Here is a 20479-nt window from a genome sequence, read left to right on the forward strand (position 1 = left end):
GAGTCTGGCTCTGTTTCCCAGGCTGGAGTGTAGTGGTGTGATCTCTGCTCACCATACAACCTCCACCTCCCGAGTTCAAGAGATTCTCCTGCCTCAGCCTTCCGAGTTGTTGGGACTACAGGCGTGTGCTGCCATGCCTGGCTAATTTTTGTATTTTTGGTAGAGAGGGGGATTCACTATGTTGGCCAGGTTGGTCTTGAACTCCTGACCTTGTGATCCGCCCATCTCAGCCTCCCAAAGTGCTGGGATTACAGGTGCGAGGCACCGCGCCCCGCGCCCAGCCGATGAACCTAAATTTTAACTAAACGGTGGCCTTATCTACTTTCAGACCATGTGGTATATTTACATGACTACAGGAGAAGCTTTGCTAATTCAGAATAAATTATGTTACTTAAATTGGCGACTGTCTTTAAAAAAAAGGTGATTTTTTGGATGCAGTAGCTCGTGCCTATAATCCCAGTGCTTTGGGAAGCTGAGATAGGAAGATCTCTTGAACTCAGGAGTTTGAGACCAGCCTGCGCAACACAGTGAGACCCTATCACTACACCCCTCCACCCCATGTAATTTTTGTTTTATCCAGGTTGTGGTATATTAAATGGGCATTAGTGTAAAGTGGGAAAATTATATTAATTCTTGAATATGATTACTAAACTGAATTTGAAAAGTTTGCAGGCTATCGAGAATTTTTAACTTAAAACTTATGTAATTTGAACTTTTTACTTCATATATCCGTAATGATGATGGTCATCTATATCTAGCTTTTAGAGCAGACAACTGGTTCATACCTGGATTAAATAAATAATGTAAAGTTATTTTTTGTTAATTATGGATTAGTGAAGATTTACTGTTTTAACCTACTCCTGCTAGTGGCACTACCGCATGGTTTTGAAGACCAGTGAAGTATGACTTGAAGGTTTCTTGAATTGGAGCTAGGACACTGGCATTTATAAAATCTCCACGTAGCGCAGACATTGACACTATCAGAAGACCAGCAAGTAACTAGAAGTTACTTTGATCTTAAATCAACTACAAAAACTTGACTCACTAGTTATGGAGAATACATTTTTTATTGTTAAACTGAAAAAAAATTCAGTCACTTATAAGGTGTAACCTCTTCTAATCCTGTTTATATAAATTTATTTATTATTATTATTTTTTGAGATGGAGTCTTGCTCTGTTGCCAGGCTGTAGTGCATTGGCGCGATCTCGGCTCACTGCATCCTCCACCTCCCAGGTTCAAGCAATTCTCTTGCCTCAGCCTCCCAAGTAGCTGGGACTACAGGCACGTGCCATCACGATCAGCACTTTTAGTAGAGACGGGGTTTCACCATGTTGGCAAGGACGTGTCTCGTCGTAACCTCGTGATCCGCCCGTTTCAGCCTCCCAAAGTGTTGGGATTACAGGTGTGAGCCACAATGTCCAGCTGATAAATTTAATTTTGCTTTTCCGAGTTTTCATTTATGGTAATGGTTAAATCAGCTAGCCTTTACAGTTGTTACTCACATATAATTCTTTGTCCATCCTTTAATTCTCACATTGGGAACTGACTAAAAAAAGAAAGCTTCCAGTCTGGGCACAGTGGCTCACACCTGTAATCCCAGCACTTTGGGAGGCCGAGGTGGGTGGATCACCTGAGGTCAGGAGGTCAAGACCAGCCTGGCCAACACAGCAATACCCCGTCTCTAATAAAAAATACAAAAATCAGCCAGGCTTGGGTGGCGGGCGCCTGTCGTCCCAGCTATGCAGGAGGCTGAGACGGGGAGAATTGCTTGAAGCCAGGAGGTGGAGGTTGCAGTGAGCCGAAAGCGCTTAAGGAGAAATAAGTAAGGACAAAGAGTGCAGGATAGTATCCTGACACGGAGGATGGGGAGGGTATGTAAATATTGTCGATATTTTACTGAATTTCTAAATATTACAAGAATAGAATATTCATAGGATAACCTAAGCTTTTCTGTGAGTCAGTGTACTAGGCAGAAAGTTCACTAAAGTGGTTTGTGATTTTTGCTACTTATGAGAAAACATTAAAAATGAAGCCATGAAAAGGAAATATTGGTGAAATTTAGATACTTCAGAAGGAAAGAGAGACTTTCTTTTTTTTTGGAAAGAATTTCTATACCATCTATTATATCATTGATTGTATGTGATTATTGAGAATTAAGTTTTTCTTTTTTTTTTTTTTTTTTTTGAGACAGAGTTTTGCTCTTGTCACCCAGGCTGGAGTGCGGTGGTGAGATCTCGGCTCACTGCAACCTTCACCTCCAGAGTTCAAGCAATTCTGCTGCCTCAGCCTACTGAGTAGCTGGGATTACAGGTGCCCATCACCACGCCCAGCTAATTTTTGTAATTTTAGTAGAGACGGGATTTCACCATGTTGGTCAGGCTGGTCTCGAGCTCCTGACCTCAGGTGATCCGCCCGCCTAGGCCAAAGTGCTGGGATTACAGGCGTGAGTCTCCCACGCCCAGCCCTTAAATTTCATTTAGACTGGAAATTTCAAGTAATGGAGAGGTGTGTTAAGGAAGTTATTGCTCTGTTAGAGCAGTTTCTTAAATTTGGCACTATTGACATTTTGGGCTGGATTTTTCTTTTTGTTTCTGAGATAGTTTCACTCTGTCGAGCCATCACAGCTCGTTGCAGCCTTGAACTCCTGGGCTCCTGCCTGAGCCTCCTGAGTAGCTGAGACCATAGGCGCGTACCACATACCTAGCTAAATGTGTTTTTGACTTTCTTTTTCTTTGTAGAGTCAAGTTCTCACTATGTTGTCCAGGCTGGTCTTGAAATCCTGGGTTCCAGCAATTCTCCTGCTTAGCCTTACAGAGTGTCGGGATCGTAGGCACAGGCCACTGCACCCGGCCTTGGGCTGATATTTATTTGCTATGGGGAACTTTCCTGTGCGTTGTAGGATGTTTGGCAATATCCCTGGCCGGCCAGGTGCAGCGGCTCACACCTGTAATCCCAGCACTTTGGGAGGCTGAGGTGGGCGGATCACTTGAGGCTGGGAGTTCAGAAGAGACCAGCCAACGTGGTGAAACCCTGTCTCTACTAAAAATACAAAAATTAGCCGGGTGTGGTGACACACATGAGAATCACTTGAACTCAGGAGGCTGAGTTTGCCGTGAGCTGAGATCGCGCTGCTGTACTCCAGCCTGGGTGACAAAGCAAGAATCTGTCTCAAAAAAAAAAAAAAAAAAAAAAATTCGCTGGTCTCCACCTACGAAATGCCGTTTGTATCCCCACCCCAAGTCCTGACAATAAAAAATGTCTTCAAAATGTTCCTTGCAAAATCGCTCATTGAGGCTAACTGAGGTGGCTCACGACTTTAATCCCAGCCCTTTGGAAGGCCGAGGCTGGCAGATCACTTAAGCCCAGGTGACTGGCCCTGGCCAACTTGGCAAAACGCTGTCTCTACTAAGAATACAAAAAATAGCCAGACGTGGTGGTGCACACCCGTAATTCCAGCTACTCGGGAGGCTGAGGCAGGAGAATCACTTGAACCTGGGAGGCGGAGGTTGCAGTGAGCCGAGATCGCACCCCTCTACTCCAGCCTGATTGACAGAGTGAGACTCCATCTCAAAAAAAAAAAAAAATTACTCTCTGAGCACCAGTGTGTTACAGTGTGCTTAGCTGTGGTACCACTTTGGATTCTTTCACACAAGAACAGTTAAGGCCAGTTTTAAAGCTGTGGGGCCATTTCTGAACTGTATTTTGTTTTTTTTTTTTTTTTGGAGATGAAGTTTCACTCTTGTTGCTCAGGCTGGAGTGCGATGGTGTGATCTCGGCTCACTTGCAACCTCCGCCTCCCAGGTTCAAGCAATCTCCTGCCTTAGCCTCTTGAGTAGACTTGATTATGGGATCTTGGCTCACTGCAACCTCTGCTTCCCAGGTTCAAACAGTTCTGCCTTAGCCTACTGAGTAGCTGGAATTACAGGTGCCCGCCACCATGCTTGGTTAATTTTGTATTTTTAGTAGAGATGGGGTTTCACCATATTGGCCAGGCTGGTCTCGAACTCTTGACCTTGTGATTCACCCACCTCTGCCTCCCAAAGTGCTGGTATTACAGGCATGAGCCACTGTGCCTAGCCAATTTTTTGAATTTTCAGTAGAGATGGGGTTTCATCATGTTGGCCACGCTGGTCTCGAACTCCTGACCTCAGGTGATCCACCCACCTTGGCCTCCTAAAGTTCTGGGATTACAGGTGTGAGCCACTTCGCCCAGCCTGCACTGTGTTCTTATCCTGCATAATGACTTAAATTGATAATAAGTTGTGGTCATGGTTCTCAGAAACCTAAAATAATTCACTGATGTTAATAAAAATGAGTGGTTGTATTTAGAGTCAAGGCGAAACTGAATTAGGATGTATAAAATAACTTTTTTTTTTTTTTTTTAAGTAGGACTTTTGTTCGGCTGGGCGTGGTGGCTCACGCCTGTAATCCCAGCACTTTGGGAGGCCACAGGGGGCGGTCAAAAGTTTGAGACCAGCCTGACCAACATGGTGAAACCCTGTCTTTACTAAAAATACAAAAATTAGATGGATGTGGTGGCGCGTGCTGTAATCGCAGCTACTCAGGAGGCTGAAGCAGGAGAATCACTTGAACCCAGGAGGCGGAGGTTGCAGTGAGCTGAGATGGCGCCACTGCACTCCAGCCTGGGCGAGAGAGTGAGACTCTGTCTCAAAAAAAAAAAAAAAAAAAAAAGAAAAGAAAAAAAAAGAAAAGGGACTGTGTTCGAAGAGTGTAGTTTCTGTCCCATACTGAATTCACTGTTCTTTCCCTAGTGATTAAAATACAAGAAAAGGTAGAGGGAGAAATACGAACTGAATTTTATGAACTTAATTCCAAGAATGTATTTTTACATTTATTCAAAAAATTATTACTTTATTGATAATATGCAAACATACCAGATTATGTATTAATAGTTAAAAATTTGAGTTCTAGAACAAGCTTATTAAAAATCAACGTCAGTAAAAAGAAAATAGATGGTAGTCACAGTGCCATTCATCTGAAAATAATGTTTTAATACTCACATGTATATGGATTATATATCTATACGTTTATAGTATTGTAGCTGGATTTATGTTACATTTTTAGCATAAAATTTGGCGTTTGCTGGGCCCAGTGGCTTGCGATTGTAGTCCCAGCAACTCAGGAGGGTAAGGTGGGAGGATTGCTTGAACCAAAGAGTTTGAGGCTGCAGTGAGCTGTGACCTCACCTCTGCACACCAGCCTGAGTGACAGAGCAAGACCCATCCCTGAAAAGAAAAAACTTGGCTGTTTTACTTTGCTTTCAATTTGTAGTATATTCTACTTAATATAATAAACTTACTTTCTGTGAGGTGCTTGAATACTTTTTAATGGTTATTTATGAAGTGGTGAACTGTAATTCTGTATTTGTACATTTGGATGTACAAATAGTGTTGCTACAGTTGTCCTTTTTTGGTATGTCTCCAGTGTTCTTAGGATAAATTCCTGAAAGTGAATTTCAGTTTTGAATTTCAGAGAAACATGTCAAAGTTCTTCTTTAAGCCTTTAAGTCTCCTGATATGTTTTGTTGTATTGCAGCTTGGAAAGGTTGAAATAAAATCTTCTATTAGGGCTGGGTGCAGTGGCTCATGCCTGTAATCCGAGCACTTTGGGATTTAGCTGATTTGGCTGATTTATCATGCCACTGCCACCTGTATCCACCCAAAATCCACAAAAACCCCAGAATACATTCTTAGCATTAAAAAAAAAGTTATATAAATATATATAATTATATATATATTTGAGACAGGGCCTGTCTCTGATACCCAGACGTGTGTAGTATCTTTCAAAAATCATGTATCTATGTATAGTTTGCCCCTTCCTTCAGTCTTTGCTGCCCCTAATATCTGTCCTTAATGGTTACCATGGTGAAACTCTTGGAAATCATTCAGGGGGGAAAAAAATTTGTGTTGGGATAGGGGAGGGATGTCAGCATAAGTTTTTAATACTTGATAATGCCAACAGAATCAAAAACACCTTGTTTTCTATCTTTTTTCACCATATAATATTCTTGAGAATAATTTTGTAACAGCACTTAACAGATATACCTTATTTTTCAAAGAAGGCTGTGTAGCATTCTATTTTAAAGTTGTTTCACAGTATATGAGTCTCCTATTGATAGGTATCTGCGTTTTTGTCTTTTTGATCTAGGGTTGTTTTTAAGGCAGTTTAAAAACTATAGTAAGTAAAAGAGGCCAGGTGCGGTGGCTCACACCTGTAAACCCAGCACTTTGGGAGGCCGAGGCGGGTGGATCACTTGAGTAGGAGTTCGAGACCAGCCTGGCAAACATGGTGAAACCCTTCTCTACTAAAAATACAAAAGATTAGCCGGCCGTGGTGGCAAGCACCTGTAGTCCCAGCTGTTCGGAAGGCTGAGGGAGGAGAATCGCTTGAACTCGGGAGGCGGAGGTTGCAGTGAGCCAATAATATGCCGCTGCACTCCAGCCTGGGCAACAGAGCGAGACTCTATCTCAAAAATAAATACAATTTTAAATAAAATTATAAAAATAAAGCAGCACCCAGCTTTATTTATTTATTTATTTATTTATTTATTTATTGAGACAGAGTCGCACTCTGTCGCTCAAGTTGGAGTGCAGTGGTGCCATCTTGGCTCACTGCAACCTCTGCCTCCCGGGTTCAAGTGATTCTCCCGCTTCAGCCTCCCAGGTAGCTGAGATTACAGATGTGTGCCACCACGCCCAGCTAATTTGTATTTTTAGTAGAGATGGGGGTTTCACCATGTTTGCCAGGCTGGTCTTGAACTTCTAACCTCAGGTGATCCACCCACCTTGGCCTCCCAAAGTGCTGGGATTATAGGTGTGAGCCGCCGCGCTTGGCTCAACATCTTATTTTTTGAGACAGGGTCTCCTTCTGTTATCCAAGCTGGAGTGTAGTAGTGTGATCTTACAGCTCACTGCAACCTCCAACTCTTGGGCTCAAATGATTCTCCTGTCTCAGCCTCCCAAGTAGCTAGTACTACAGGTGTGCACCACCATGCCCTGCTGTTTCTTTGTTTTTTTTGTATGGACAGTCTTGCTATGTTGCCCAGGCTGGTCTCAAACTCCTGAGCTCGAGTGATTCTGCTGCCTCAGCTACTCAAAGTGCTGGGATTGTAGGCGTTAACTACCAGGTTAGGCCTGTTCTGTTTTTATTAGCGTGGATGACTGCTGGTTACTACTGGCCGTTTGTATATCCTTGAATTACCTCTTTGTTTTTAGCCATTTTTCTCCATTTCGGTGCTTTTTCACAGTGACTTCTGGGAATATTATGTTCTTTTCTTTTGATTTACCTTTCAAATTTTATTTTTATGGATATATAATAGTTGTACGTGTACATTATATATTCTTGAAGAGTTAGGCTTTTTGGGATTCCAGCCTTTAGTAATCCCATGAAGGTGAGCAAACTGAAATGTACTTACTAGTCTTAGTCATTTGGTTCGTAATATGTAATAGAAATGGTGCTTATCCTAAAAGAAAAATAGAAAACTTGAGGGTGAAGGATCAGAAATTGAAGACAGTAAATACTGCATAGAGGTTTAAATGCTAGGGTTTTTAGGTTTTCTTTTTTTTTTTTTTTTGAGATAGTCTTGCTCTGACACCCAGGCTGGACTGCAACCTCTGTTCCCTGGCCTCAAGCAATCCTCCCACCTTAGCCTCCTGACTAGCTGTGACCACAGATGTGCACCACAATGCCCAGCTATTTTTTTTTGTATTTTTGGTAGAGATGGGGTCTCGCCATGTTGCCCAGTCCAGTGCTGGATTTTCATATCAAAACAGGGCTCTGCTACTTACTTGCTCTTGTGACCAAAATGGCAAGTTAGGTTTGTTTTGTATTTGTTTTCATCTGCATCGGGGTATATGTTCACAGCTGGATCAGCAAACTTTCTGTAGTAAGGTAGGGCCTGGTAGTAAATATGTAGTATGCTTTGCAGACTGCATAGGGTCTCTGTCATATGTTCTTTGTTTTCTTTACAGCCTCGAACAAATTAAAAAACCCAGTCCTCAGCCTTGTCTGTAGCATAATAAAGAGGAAATTAAAAGTGCTTATGTTATACGTGGTACATACTAAAATTTATTAAGTGGCGACTGGCAGTTTAACTAATTGACATTCTCTTGTGTTAGGTTAATACAGGGGTTGGTGTACTATGGCCTCAGTCCAAATGTGGCCCACTCCATGTTTTTGTATAGGCTGTGAGCTAAGCATGAAGCATTAATTTATTACTTAAATCAACAAATAAAGTTTATGTGGTGTACAACATGATGTTTTGATGTGTGTACATTATGGAATGGCTAACTCAAGCTAATATTCATTACTTCACATACTTTTTTTTGGTGGTGAGAACATTTAAAATGTACTCTTAATAATTTTCAGGTATACAATATTTGTTTTTGTTTTTGTTTTTGTTTTGAGACGAAGTCTCGCTCTTGTCCCCAGGCTGGAGTGCAGTGGCGCTATCTTGGCTCACTGCAACCTCTGCCTCCCAGGTACAAGCGATTCTCCTGCCTCAGCCTCCCAAGTAGCTGGGATTACAGGCATCTCCACGCCCGGCTAGTTATTGTATTTTTAGTAAAGACAGGGTTTCACCATGTTGGCCAGGCTGGTCTCAAACTCCTGACCTCAGGTGATCCGCCTGCCTCGGCCTCCCAAAGTGCTGGGATTACAGGCGTGAGCCACCGCGCCCGGCTACAATATGTTCTTAATTATAGTCAGCAATAGATCTCCTGAACTTATTCTTCCCAACGTCTTCCCAATCCCCCCTCCACCCCCTGCTAATAATTAATTTTAAATGACTGGGGAAAAAATTGAAAGAACTGTTTCATGACACTTGAACATTATATAAAATTTTCATGTCAGTGTTCATAAATACAAACTTTTATTAGAACATAGCCATACTGTTTATATATTGAAATACAGTTGAATTTGTCATATGACCAATTTATTAGTATTGATTAAGATGTTGAGCAGTTTATTCAAGTGTGGTTTTGTGGAATGAAAGAGACAGGAGGGATTATGAGGACTCTCCTTGGCAGGATTGATGCATTTCACTTTTTTTTGACAGGAAGGAAAGTTTAGGTTCTATTTTCTCAGCAACTCTACTTAACTGCCTCCATCTGAACTATATATAGGAGGGGGTGGATATCAGCAAAGATTAACATCAGTAAATTTTGATGAATTCTCTAAAAATTCTGATTTTTAAAGAGGGAATTTTGGCTGGGCACAGTGGCTCACACCTGTAATCCTAAGCACTTTGGGAGGCCAAGGCAGGTGGATCACCTGAGGTCTGGAGTTTGAGACCAGCCTGGCCAACATGGCGAAACCCTCTCTCTACTAAAAACAAATTAGCTGAATGTGGTGGCGTGTCAAACTGGGTGGCCTGTCTTGCTTGGAATAGGACTAAGCATGTCACACTTTCACCATGGAAGAGTTAATGCGTATTCTATCTGTAAGTTGTATCTCCAGTCATTGGTTTTCAACAAGTGGTCCTATCTTAGGAGGAGTGGTATATTAGAACAGTCCTTCCAGAGTAATTTTTTTCATTATTTCAGATTCCTTTTAGTTTTTTTTTGTTTGTTTTGTTTTTTTTTTAAAGGCTCTCACTCTGTCACCCAGGCTGGAGAGCAGTGATAACGATCATAGCTCACTGGAACCTCTACCTCCCTGGGCTCAGGTGATCCTCCCACCTCAGCCTTCTGAGTTTCTGGGACTACAGGCATGAACCGTGAGGCCCAGCTAATTTTTGTGATTTTTGTGTTTTTTGTAGAGTCAGGGTTTCTCCATGTTGCCCAGGCTGGTCTCGAACTCCTGGTCTCAAGTAACCTGCCCGCCTCGGCCTTCCAAAGTGCTGTGATTAGAGGTGTGAGCCACCACACCTGTACTACTACTTTTAGTTTGAACACTATATTTAAATCTAATAATTCAGACATGGCTCATTTCATACTTGACGGAAAGTATGAGTCAAAGACTCAAATCATTCAGATTCTCACATATGTAAAACGTACGCTTGGCCGGGTGCAGTGGCTCACGCCTGTAATCCCAGCACTTTGTGAGACCAAGGTGGGCAGATCACCTGAGGTCAGGAGTTCAAGACCAGCCTGACCAACATGGAGAAACCCCGTCTCTACTAAAAATACAAAATTAGCTGGGGTGGTGGCACATGCCTGTAATCCCAGCTATTCAGGAAGCTGAGGCAGGAGAATCACTTGAACCCGGGAGGTGGAGGTTGTGGTGAGCTGAGATCGCGCCATTGCACTCCAGCCTGAGCAAAAAGAGCAAAACTCTGTCTCAAAAAAAAAAAAAAAAAAAAGCAGGCTTATAAAATAAAACAAAAATGTCCTTTATGATTTGTCTTAAAGGTAGTTGAATTAATAAGAGCTAAATCTAGTGTCCCATACATCTTTGTGTTTCTTACTCTACCCTTTAGAAAGGGTGGGGGTGGACGTGGATAAGGCACACAGTTAATTCAGGGACAGTGGAGTCTTGGTACTTGCTCTTTTTCCCTGACCTTGCTTTGGAGTTATTTTATTTTTTAAATTCTGCATTTGGCATGTTATTATCACTTGCTTACTACTATAGGTCCTATTTTATCTGTTGCTTAGCATATTCTCATAGTGCCTAAAATATTCTAAAAGCTATTTCCAGAAGGAGCTTTAATGAGACATACAATGCTTAATCTCTCAAATGTAGATGTACTAGAACAAAGCATTCTGGGGAAGAAAACAGTGGTTCAGTGGTTGATTTAACTGAACTCACTTTTCCAAAACAGTGGCTTTTGATTTTCTGTAAACATTGACTTTATTAAGCTTTTCCCTTGCTACTATATGCACTATTTCTTAAATTGCAAAGAGTTATTCATGAAATTTGTGATAAATATTTGAATCTAAGGCAACGTTTTTGGATTCTTTATACTAGGTTTTTAGCAGCATGTGGACATGTATGTGATAGCTGTTAACGGAATTCACTTAAGTTTTACTTAGAAGCCTGGGTAGTAGAACCTAGAAGTTGCAGTGGGAATTTTTTTTTAATTTGAAAGATTAAATAGGTAAAAAGTCATCTTTAATCTCTATTAAACTTTTTTGTATAATGTCAGAAGTGAAAGTTCCCCACATCTGCTTTACAGCCTGTTTGTATCCTTCCTGACTTGATTAAATGGACATCTCTATATACATGTGCATATAATTTCAATTTTTGCTTAGTAACAAAAACAAAAGTTATACATACTGGTGACTAATTTGCTTTTTTCACATATGTCATGAACCATTTTCCAGGGCAGTTCATCTAGATCTCCCTCATTCTTTTTAATGGCTACATATTCCACTATTATGGATGTACCATATTTATACAACCGGTTCCCTATTGATGGACATATGGTTGTGTCTAGTTTTTTGCTAGCATTGTGATAGATTAGAGCCTGTAATGAATGGTAAGGAAGTAAGTAGATGATAGCACTACTACTTTGAAGGAAAAAGTAGAGAATAAACTTCCTTTGCCATAGTCACTTACTAAATGAAATTTAATAAAAACACTGTCAAAAGTTGGGAGGACCAAAATTGATACTTTTTCTCTGATCTTTTTGCCATGTGTATATCTGAATTCTTTGTTTTTAAAGAAGAAACAGCATTGAAGCATTATTTGGGGGGAAAAACACACACACAAAATCCAGCAACTCAGCATTCATGAGCAACTCTATACTATACCAGTATGTGCCTGTGCAGTGGAAGGAAAACAATTTTGGTAAGGATTAAAACTTTAGCTTTAAACTTCCAGCAGGTTGATATTCTAATGAATGATAAATCAAAAAAAAATTTTAAATATTCTTGTATTGACAGTGCTTTTTTTTTAAATCACCCTACCTTGATATCTGTAATTTTAGTTTAAACTTTCCCATTTTTCTTTAAAGAAAAAAATCTGAATTTGCAGCCAACAAAAATTAGATATCCTAAGGTTGTATTACTTCTGACTTTTATTAAAATATCAACATTTCTTAGAGATGTTTATGGGCTGACTTTGTCTTTTTCTTCAAGGGGCCAAGTTCACTAATTGCTGAGTTTTATGCATATGACAGCAACCATCCTTTTGTAGGTGTGTGTCGCATCCATCTAGATACTTTAAAATGCTCATCTATTTCATTTTTAAAATTACGTGTGTGGGATTATCAGTATTTTTTTGTTAAACATATGACATCTGTAGTTTATTTCACTAATGTAAATTTTTTCTACCTTTTGCTTGATATAGGAAATATATCCTGGACAATTCCAGCCATCTCTCTGTCACAAATTCATAGCCTTGTCAGATAAGGAAGGAAAACTACTTCGCAACTATACCCAAAACATAGACACGCTGGAACAGGTTGCGGGAATCCAAAGGATAATTCAGTGTCATGGTTAGTAAACTTCAGAGTGGTTTTCTGTAATTTATTTTAGTTTTATAGGAAGATATTTCCTATAAAGCTGACTGCCATCGAGAAGTGGAGATAAAGCATTATTTAATCATGTTATCTCATTTATCGATAACCTCAGAAAAGTAGAAAACAAAAATAATAAAAACAGAAGTATTGGCCTTGACAGTTAATTATAGAAAACCTCAGATATTAATTTGCTTTTGATTTCAAAAGATGCTGCAGTTGCATGCATTCAATTATTTTAAATAATCTTTTCTGGCTGAGTGCAGTGGCTCAAGCCTGTAATCCTAGCACTTTGGGAAGCCGAGGCGGGCAGATCCCATGAGGCCAAGAGTTCGAGAACAGCCTGGCCAACATGGTGAAACCCCGACTCTACTAGAAATACAAAAATTAGCCGGGCATGGTGGCAGGCGCCTGTAATCCCAGCTACTCAGGAGGCTGAGGCACGAGAATCACTTGAACCTGGGAGTTGGAGGTTGCAGCGAGCCAAGATTGCACCATTGCGCTCCAGCCTGGGAGACAGACTCTGTCAAAAAAAAAAAAAAAAAAAAATTCTGAATACAAGAGTAGTATTAGCTGTTAATGAAGAAATGTGACATCTTTATGAAACTAAAAGAACTGGATAGTTGAGATGTACAGGATTCAGAGATTCAGAAATGTTTAATGTAAAACAAGTATCAACAGGCCATTACGTATCTAAAGTGTTTCTAAGAACTGCTGAGCTAAGGTAATAGAGTTGGAACTGTCCAACTCTGCAGGATTTTAGCCCTGGAGGAGTGAGCTGTTACAGTTTTGTTGAAAAGAGTAGCTTTAGAAGGCATCATTATATTAGTGTCTCAGAGATTGAGAATCATATTCATTCTGTGTATAAATATATAAATTCTTCATCCCCTAGATTCTCCTGTAGTATATCACAAAATCTGCAGTGTGTTCTGAGGTTTAAAATCAAAGTTAAAAACAAAAACAAAAATCCTTAAATCCTCTTAACATTTGTGATGTTAAACTTTATAACGTTTGTGGTGTGTTCAAGAAACAGAAATACTTATTTAATAAAGCATATATATGTTGGTTGTTTTTAGGTTCCTTTGCAACAGCATCTTGCCTAATTTGTAAATACAAAGTTGACTGTGAAGCTGTACGAGGAGATATTTTTAATCAGGTAATTTGTTGCCCATATTTTAGGAATTGTTCATGTCTCTGAAGTATTTCTTCTTTTGCCTCAAAATCCTTTTTTACCCCTTTAAAGTATATATGGTACAGAAAGATTCAGGAAGAAAATAGTTAGCAATTGGGAATTTTGGTAAAATACACGAGAACCTTTCAATACCTTATATAGAAAACAGCCCTATAAAGTCTCTTAAAATTATGAAATTGGCTTCTTAGTATCTAAGCCGAACATAAAATGTCAGATCATAAGCAAGTTGTTGTTGTTGTAGTTTTTCTCCTTCCTCTCCCTTTTTGTGCCTGTCAGATTTGGACCTTAAATTAGTTGTGGTAATCTTCTAAAATTATTTCATACATGTTCATTGCCAAAAAATATAGGAAAATGTAGCAGAAAATAAAAATTATCCAGAAATATGTCCTGTGTGCTTAGCAATATATGGAGGTAATCATGTCATTACGAAAGAGGAAGAATAGTATATTAAAATGGAGTCATTGGTCGGGTGCAGTGGCTCATGCTTGTAATCCCAGCACTTTGGGAGGACGAGGTGGGTCGATCATTTGAGGTCAGAAGTGAGACCAGCCTGGCCAACATGGCAAAACCCCGTCTCTCCTAAAAATACAAAAATTAGCCTGGCGTGGTGGCATATGGCTTTAATCTCAGCTGCTTGGGAGGCTGAGGCAGGAGAATTATTTGAACTCGGGAGGTGGAGGTTGTAGTGAGCTGAGATCATGCCACTGCACTCCAGGCTGGGCAACAGAACAAGACTCCATCTCAAATAAAATGGAATCATTTTATTTGACAAATGTCTATTTTTTTTTGAAAGGATCAATTCCCATTTAGTGTATATACACACATTGTGTTTTTCCTCTTAATATATGATGGACTCTTCAATGTCAAGTGTTTTTCTACACAGATATTATAACAAGAGCATAGTATTTCATTGTTTCATAGTATGTTAATAAACTACCCATCATTGACAGTTGCTGTTTATCCATAGCTTTTCTGTTTTTGTTTTTTTTTTTTAATAATTCTGAAATGTATTCTTAGAGGTGTGGAAATGTTGACTATTTCTAACTTGGGCTTACTCTTTGCTTCTCTACCTCAACCAAAATCTGAAAATATGTAGGTAGTTCCTCGATGTCCTAGGTGCCCAGCTGATGAACCGCTTGCTATCATGAAACCAGAGATTGTGTTTTTTGGTGAAAATTTACCAGAACAGTTTCATAGAGCCATGAAGTATGACAAAGATGAAGTTGACCTCCTCATTGTTATTGGGTCTTCCCTCAAAGTAAGACCAGTAGCACTAATTCCAAGTAAGTTGGTGATGGTTTTTGGAGAACATTTCTATATATAATGTCATGGGTTATGGGTCTGTATAATAGACGCTAGTAATCTTAACTCTGCTTCTGTTTGAAAGAGTGGTGAAGAGCTAATTTTAGAAATTGTTTGTTTGTTTGTTTATTGAGATGGAGTTTCCCTCTTGTTGCCCAGGCTGGAGTGCAGTCGCGTATCTTGGCTCACTGCAACCTCCGCCTCCCGGGTTCAAGCGATTCTTCTGCCTCAGCTTTCTGAGTAGCTGGGATCACAGGCGTCCACCAACATGCCTGGCTAGTTTTTGTATTTTTAGTATAGACCGGGTTTCACCATGTTGGCCAGGCTGGTCTCGAACTCCTCAGCTCAGGTGATCCGCCTGTCTCTGCCTCCTAAAGTGCTGGGATTACAGGCATGAGCCCCCATGCCTGGCCAGAAATTCTTTGTTTTTAGTAGAGATGAGGTCTTGTTGTGTTGCCCAGGCTGGATTCGAACTCCTGGGCTCAAGTGATCCTCCTGCCTCAGCCCCTTGAGTAGCTAGGATTACAGGCAAGAGCCTCCACATCTGGCTGAACTGTTTTTTTAGGTGGTGGTGTTCATTGAGACTGGTGAATCTGACATTTTGATGGGGGGTGGAGGGTTGTCAAAACACAAGTAATGTTGGTGGCTCGTGCCTGTAATCTCAGCACTTTGGGAGGCCGAGGTAGGTGGATCGCTTGAGGGCAGCAGTTTGAGACCAGCCTGGCCAACATGGTGAAACCCTGTCTCTACTAAAAATACAAAAATTAGCTGGGCATAGTGGTGTGCACATGTAGTCCCAGCTACTTGGGAGGTTGGGGCATGAGAATCGCTTGAACTCAGGAGGCAGAGGTTGCAATGAGCCGAGATCGTGCCACTGCACTCCAGCCTGGGTGACAGAGTGGGACTCTGTCTCAAAAAATCAAAAACAAAAAAACCCAGAAGTAATGCTAAACTCTACTTCTAATTTATGTGAAAAATTAAGACAAAGGTAGAGTTCAACTTAGAGTTTTTGGTGGAATGTGTTTTTAATGTTGCAAGGGTTAGCATAAATTAATTTATGAATGGTCCTTTATCCTTATATTTTTTGATTACAGTTTTGATCTTTCAAATTTAATTGATTTCACATTTAATAAATTCAAATGTATAATTTGGTAGAAGGTAGAAGTGTAACATACCATGTAAGATGGAATTTGGGGGCTCAGAATGATTGGTTCATTCTTGTCGTAGTAACAGCCATGCCGTAACGGTGATATGTCGATATAGTTTACCCAAAAGGGTGTGTATATAAAAGTGTTCACATAAAATTTAAATCCCTATTACTCTTAGGAAAATTTCTTTGTCATATATATTCTCAAACTGTCTGTTTCCTCCTCTAGTTTAGAATCAGAGGAGGAGAGAGAGAGATTGCAGTTGCATCAGATGTGTCCTTTCATAAGTGAGGGAAAGAGAAGAGGAAAAATATTAAATCCCTAGCCAGAGAATTGAATTAGACCCCACATCAGCAGTCAAGGCAGCCAGAGTAAACAGTTGGAAGAAACATGGAGTCAAGCTCTTCAATTTTGTGTCTATCCCATATCTCATGGCTTTAGCAGTTAACTCAGTCTTACCTAATTAGCTGTGAAATTCTGTTAAAGTAGAATACAAGACAATTTGCAATTAAATGAAACATGAAAATTTAATATACAAATCTCTTTGTTCTTGAGTTGCTCTTCTTAAAGCAAAATCAAAGGCACTCTGCTTAAAAGCTTTTCTTTTTATTTTTTAGAGACGGGTGTCTGCAGCCTTCAACTCCTGGGGACAAGCAGTCCTTCCACTTCAGCTTCCTGAGTAGTTAGGACCAGAGGCGCACACCATGCTTGGCAAATTTTTAAATTTTTTTTTGTAGAAACGGGATTCACTTTGTTGCCCAGGCTGGTCACAAACTCCTGGCCTCAAGTGATCCTTCCTCCTCTGCCTCTCAAAGCGTTAGGATTACAGGCATGAGCTACCATGCCTGGTCCTTAAAAACTTTTCTTTCAAAAGCTTTCTGTGGGATAGTATGATGTGTTGCAAAGATAATTAAAAAAAGAAACAGGTTTATAATAGCGTAGAATATGTTTATATGACTTTTTCCCTCCCCCCTCCCCCCTCCCCTCCCTCTCTCTCTCCCTCCCTTCCGTTTGTCCTTCCTTCCATTCATCCTTCCTTCCGTTAGTCCTTCCTTCTGTCCATCCTTCCCGTCCGTTCTTCCTTCCTTCCTTCGTTCATCCTTCTGTCTGTCCTTCCTTCCGTTCATCTGTCCGTCCTTCCTTCCTCCCACCCTCTCTCCCTCCCTCCTATCCTCCCTCCCTCCCTCATTGCCCAGGCTGGAGTGCAATGGCATGATCTCGGCTCACTGCAGTCTCCCGTGTTCAAGCAGTTCTCCTCCCAAGTAGTTGGGATTAGAGGCATGCGCTACCACACGCCCGGCTAATTTTGTGTTTTTAGTAGAGATGGGGTTTCACCATGTTGGTCGGGTTGGTCTTGAACTCCTGACCTCAGGTGATCCGCCTGCCTCGGCCTCCCAAAGTGCTGGGATTACAGGCGTGAGCCACCGTACCCGGCTCACCTTCTTTATATCAGGAGCTACTTAAGTAGAACATTTATGTGCCAAGAACTCTTCTGTGCACTTGACTAACTCATTTAATCCTCACCACAGTCTTGTGGAGAAGTACTATTATTATCCCCATTCTGCAGACAAGGAAATTTGAGGTTCAGAGTGGGAAAGTCTGGGAAGATTGCTCAGGGGTAACCAGGTGATAGGAGCAGAACTTGAGCGTTTTATAAAAGACACTGAACTGCCCATACGCTTGCTTGATGAAATGTAATGGCTTGGTTAAGTATTCAGTGCGTGGGTCTTTTGGGGATTTGGAGCTCAAGCCCTTGTTGGATTTTTGCGTAATGTATCTGTTGTGGTTTTATTAGCTTACTTCCTCCTCCCTTTTTCTAACTCTTATTTTTCACCCTATTTTAGGTTCCATACCCCATGAAGTGCCTCAGATATTAATTAATAGAGAACCTTTGCCTCATCTGCATTTTGATGTAGAGCTTCTTGGAGACTGTGATGTCATAATTAATGAATTGTGTCATAGGTTAGGTGGTGAATATGCCAAACTTTGCTGTAACCCTGTAAAGCTTTCAGAAATTACTGAAAAACCTCCACGAACACAGAAAGAATTGGCTTATTTGTCAGAGTTGCCACCCACACCTCTTCATGTTTCAGAAGACTCAAGTTCACCAGAAAGAACTTCACCACCAGATTCTTCAGTGATTGTCACACTTTTAGACCAAGCAGCTAAGAGTAATGATGATTTAGATGTGTCTGAATCAAAAGGTTGTATGGAAGGAAAACCACAGGAAGTACAAACTTCTAGGAATGTTGAAAGTATTGCTGAACAGATGGAAAATCCGGATTTGAAGAATGTTGGTTCTAGTACTGGGGAGAAAAATGAAAGAACTTCAGTGGCTGGAACAGTGAGAAAATGCTGGCCTAATAGAGTGGCAAAGGAGCAGATTAGTAAGCGGCTTGATGGTAAGAAAGGCAGTCGAACCATTTTGAAAGTATAAATGTCATAACAGTATTTCCAAAAAATTAGCTATTTCGGCAGGTTAATCGATAGGGTAGCTTTATGTAGTTGATTCTGTTTAGAGAAACTGTACAGTTCGTAATCAGAAAGGTAAATCTGGTATCTTGATATGGAGAAGGAAGTGTTTAATAGTGCTCTGTATGTTGTGTTTCTCTAGGGGATGGAAAAATAAGAATGGGTTATTAGCTGGCAGAAATGATGACAGATTTGAGTGCTTACTGTAGGTCAGCTGCTTTACTTATGTTACCTGATTTTAATCTGAGGTAGGAACTATTACTCTTCTGCAGGTGGGAAAACTCGGGACCATAGAGGTTAAATACCTCATGCACAGTAACTACTAAGAAGTGGAAGAACCAGATTAAAATCCAGTCTATTTATGCTTAGAGCCTGCCCCCTTAACTACTCTGCGGTGTTGTCTCAGATGTAGAACACATCTTTGTTTTCTCTGAGGACTTAGAAAAAACACGCGTGATTCTTCTCCACTGAATATAGGAATAGTTTCTACCCTGTTTAGAACATGCATAGTCTTTATCAATAAGTGTTAACTGACATGTGAAATCACTTTCTACTCTTTGGAAGCCGATGTTTTAAGTCCAAGTAGTCTGTATGGTGGAAATTCCTAACTTATGTTAAAAAAAAGAAAACCACTGTAACTTAGCTATAACAGTCTTATATAACTTAGAACTTTAAGTCTCATTCCATTTACCATACTTGGCGAAAACTGACAAATTTTAGACAACTGTATTTGAGTATTCCAGTCATTTGCTGTAAATACATTTTAGTTCAGTTGAATAAACCTTTGGCCTTTTTCATATTAGGCACTGTGGTAAGTTATGGAGACACAGTGATTAATGTTGTGTATAATTATAAATGTGGGTGATACTCATTAATACTTTGGTATAGGTGCTGCTGAAGAACAAAGTACTTTATTATTGTTTTGAACAAAACATCACCCAAAAGGTAGATTTTTTTTTTTTTTTTTGGTGACAGAGTCTCACTCTGTCGCCCAGGCTGGAGTGCAGTGGCACGATCTCAGCTCACTGCAACCTCCGCCTCTCAGGTTCAAGAGATTCTCCTGCCTCAGCCTTCTGAGTAGCTGAAATTACAGGCATGCGCCACCTTGCTCGGCTGATTTTTGTATTTTTAGTAGAGACGGGGTTTCGCCATGTTGGTCAGGCTGGTCTCAAACTCCTGACCCCATGATCCATCCACCTCGGCCTCCCAAAGTGCTGGAATTACAGGCGTGAGCCACGGCGCCCAGCCCCAAAAGGTAGATTCTACTTGGAGATTAGATTACAGAAGGCTTTCTAAGGAGCAAAATATTTAACAATAAGTAGGGATTTAAAAGGAGCAGACGTGTTCCCAGGGGAAACTAGAAAAAGCATAGAGGGATGCTTACGTTTGCAAATCGTGGCAGAAGTCAGAAAGTAGAAAAATTGCTACTGACTTAGATACACAGTTGTCTCTAGCGTATACAAAGTCTACCTATGCACTAAGACTTGCACTGGGAACTTTTCTTGAATGTCATTTTGACAGATGTGTCAAATGGACAATCTCTTTGCCCAGGAAACAGAGTTAACCTGGAACAGTCATTTTTTTTTTTTTTTTAATTTATTTATTTTTTGAGACGGAGTTTTGCTCTTGTTGTCCAGGCTGAAGTACAATGGTGTGATCTCGGTTCACGGCAACCTCCGCCCCCCAGGTTCAAGCGATTTTCCTGCCTCAGCCTCCAGAGTAGCTGTAGCTGAGACCACAGGCGCATGCCCTCATGCTCAGCTATTTTTTTTTTTTTTTTTTTTAAGTTTTTGTAGAGACAAGGTCTTGGCACATTGCCCAGGCTGATACCAAACTCCTGGGCTCAAGCAGTCTGCCAGTCTTGGCCTCCCAAAGTGCTGGGATTACAGGTGTAAGCCACTGTGCCCTGCCTGTGGTGTCTTAGGAAACTGATGAGTACTATGTGT

The 20479-nt window shown here is 40.6% G+C and overlaps 1 protein-coding gene across 3 annotated transcripts in view; it reads left to right on the forward strand.

The window, feature by feature from the left end:
* Positions 1-20479, forward strand: part of SIRT1 (sirtuin 1) — a 34588-nt gene that overhangs the window by 10786 nt on the left and 3323 nt on the right. For 2 of the 3 annotated variants that reach the window (XM_034930667.3, XM_003830305.4), the window contains exons 5-8: positions 12251-12398; positions 13496-13575; positions 14708-14894; positions 17906-18463. In XM_034930667.3, the coding sequence (XP_034786558.1) occupies positions 12251-12398; positions 13496-13575; positions 14708-14894; positions 17906-18463 (973 nt within the window). Of the gene's footprint in view, positions 1-11624; positions 11750-12250; positions 12399-13495; positions 13576-14707; positions 14895-17905; positions 18464-20479 lie in introns of all 3 variants that reach the window. The other variant, XM_034930668.2, reaches the window with a different exon arrangement.

Source organism: Pan paniscus, chromosome 8 (assembly GCF_029289425.2).
Source record: "Pan paniscus chromosome 8, NHGRI_mPanPan1-v2.0_pri, whole genome shotgun sequence".
In the NCBI taxonomy this organism is placed as follows: Eukaryota; Metazoa; Chordata; class Mammalia; order Primates; family Hominidae; genus Pan; species Pan paniscus.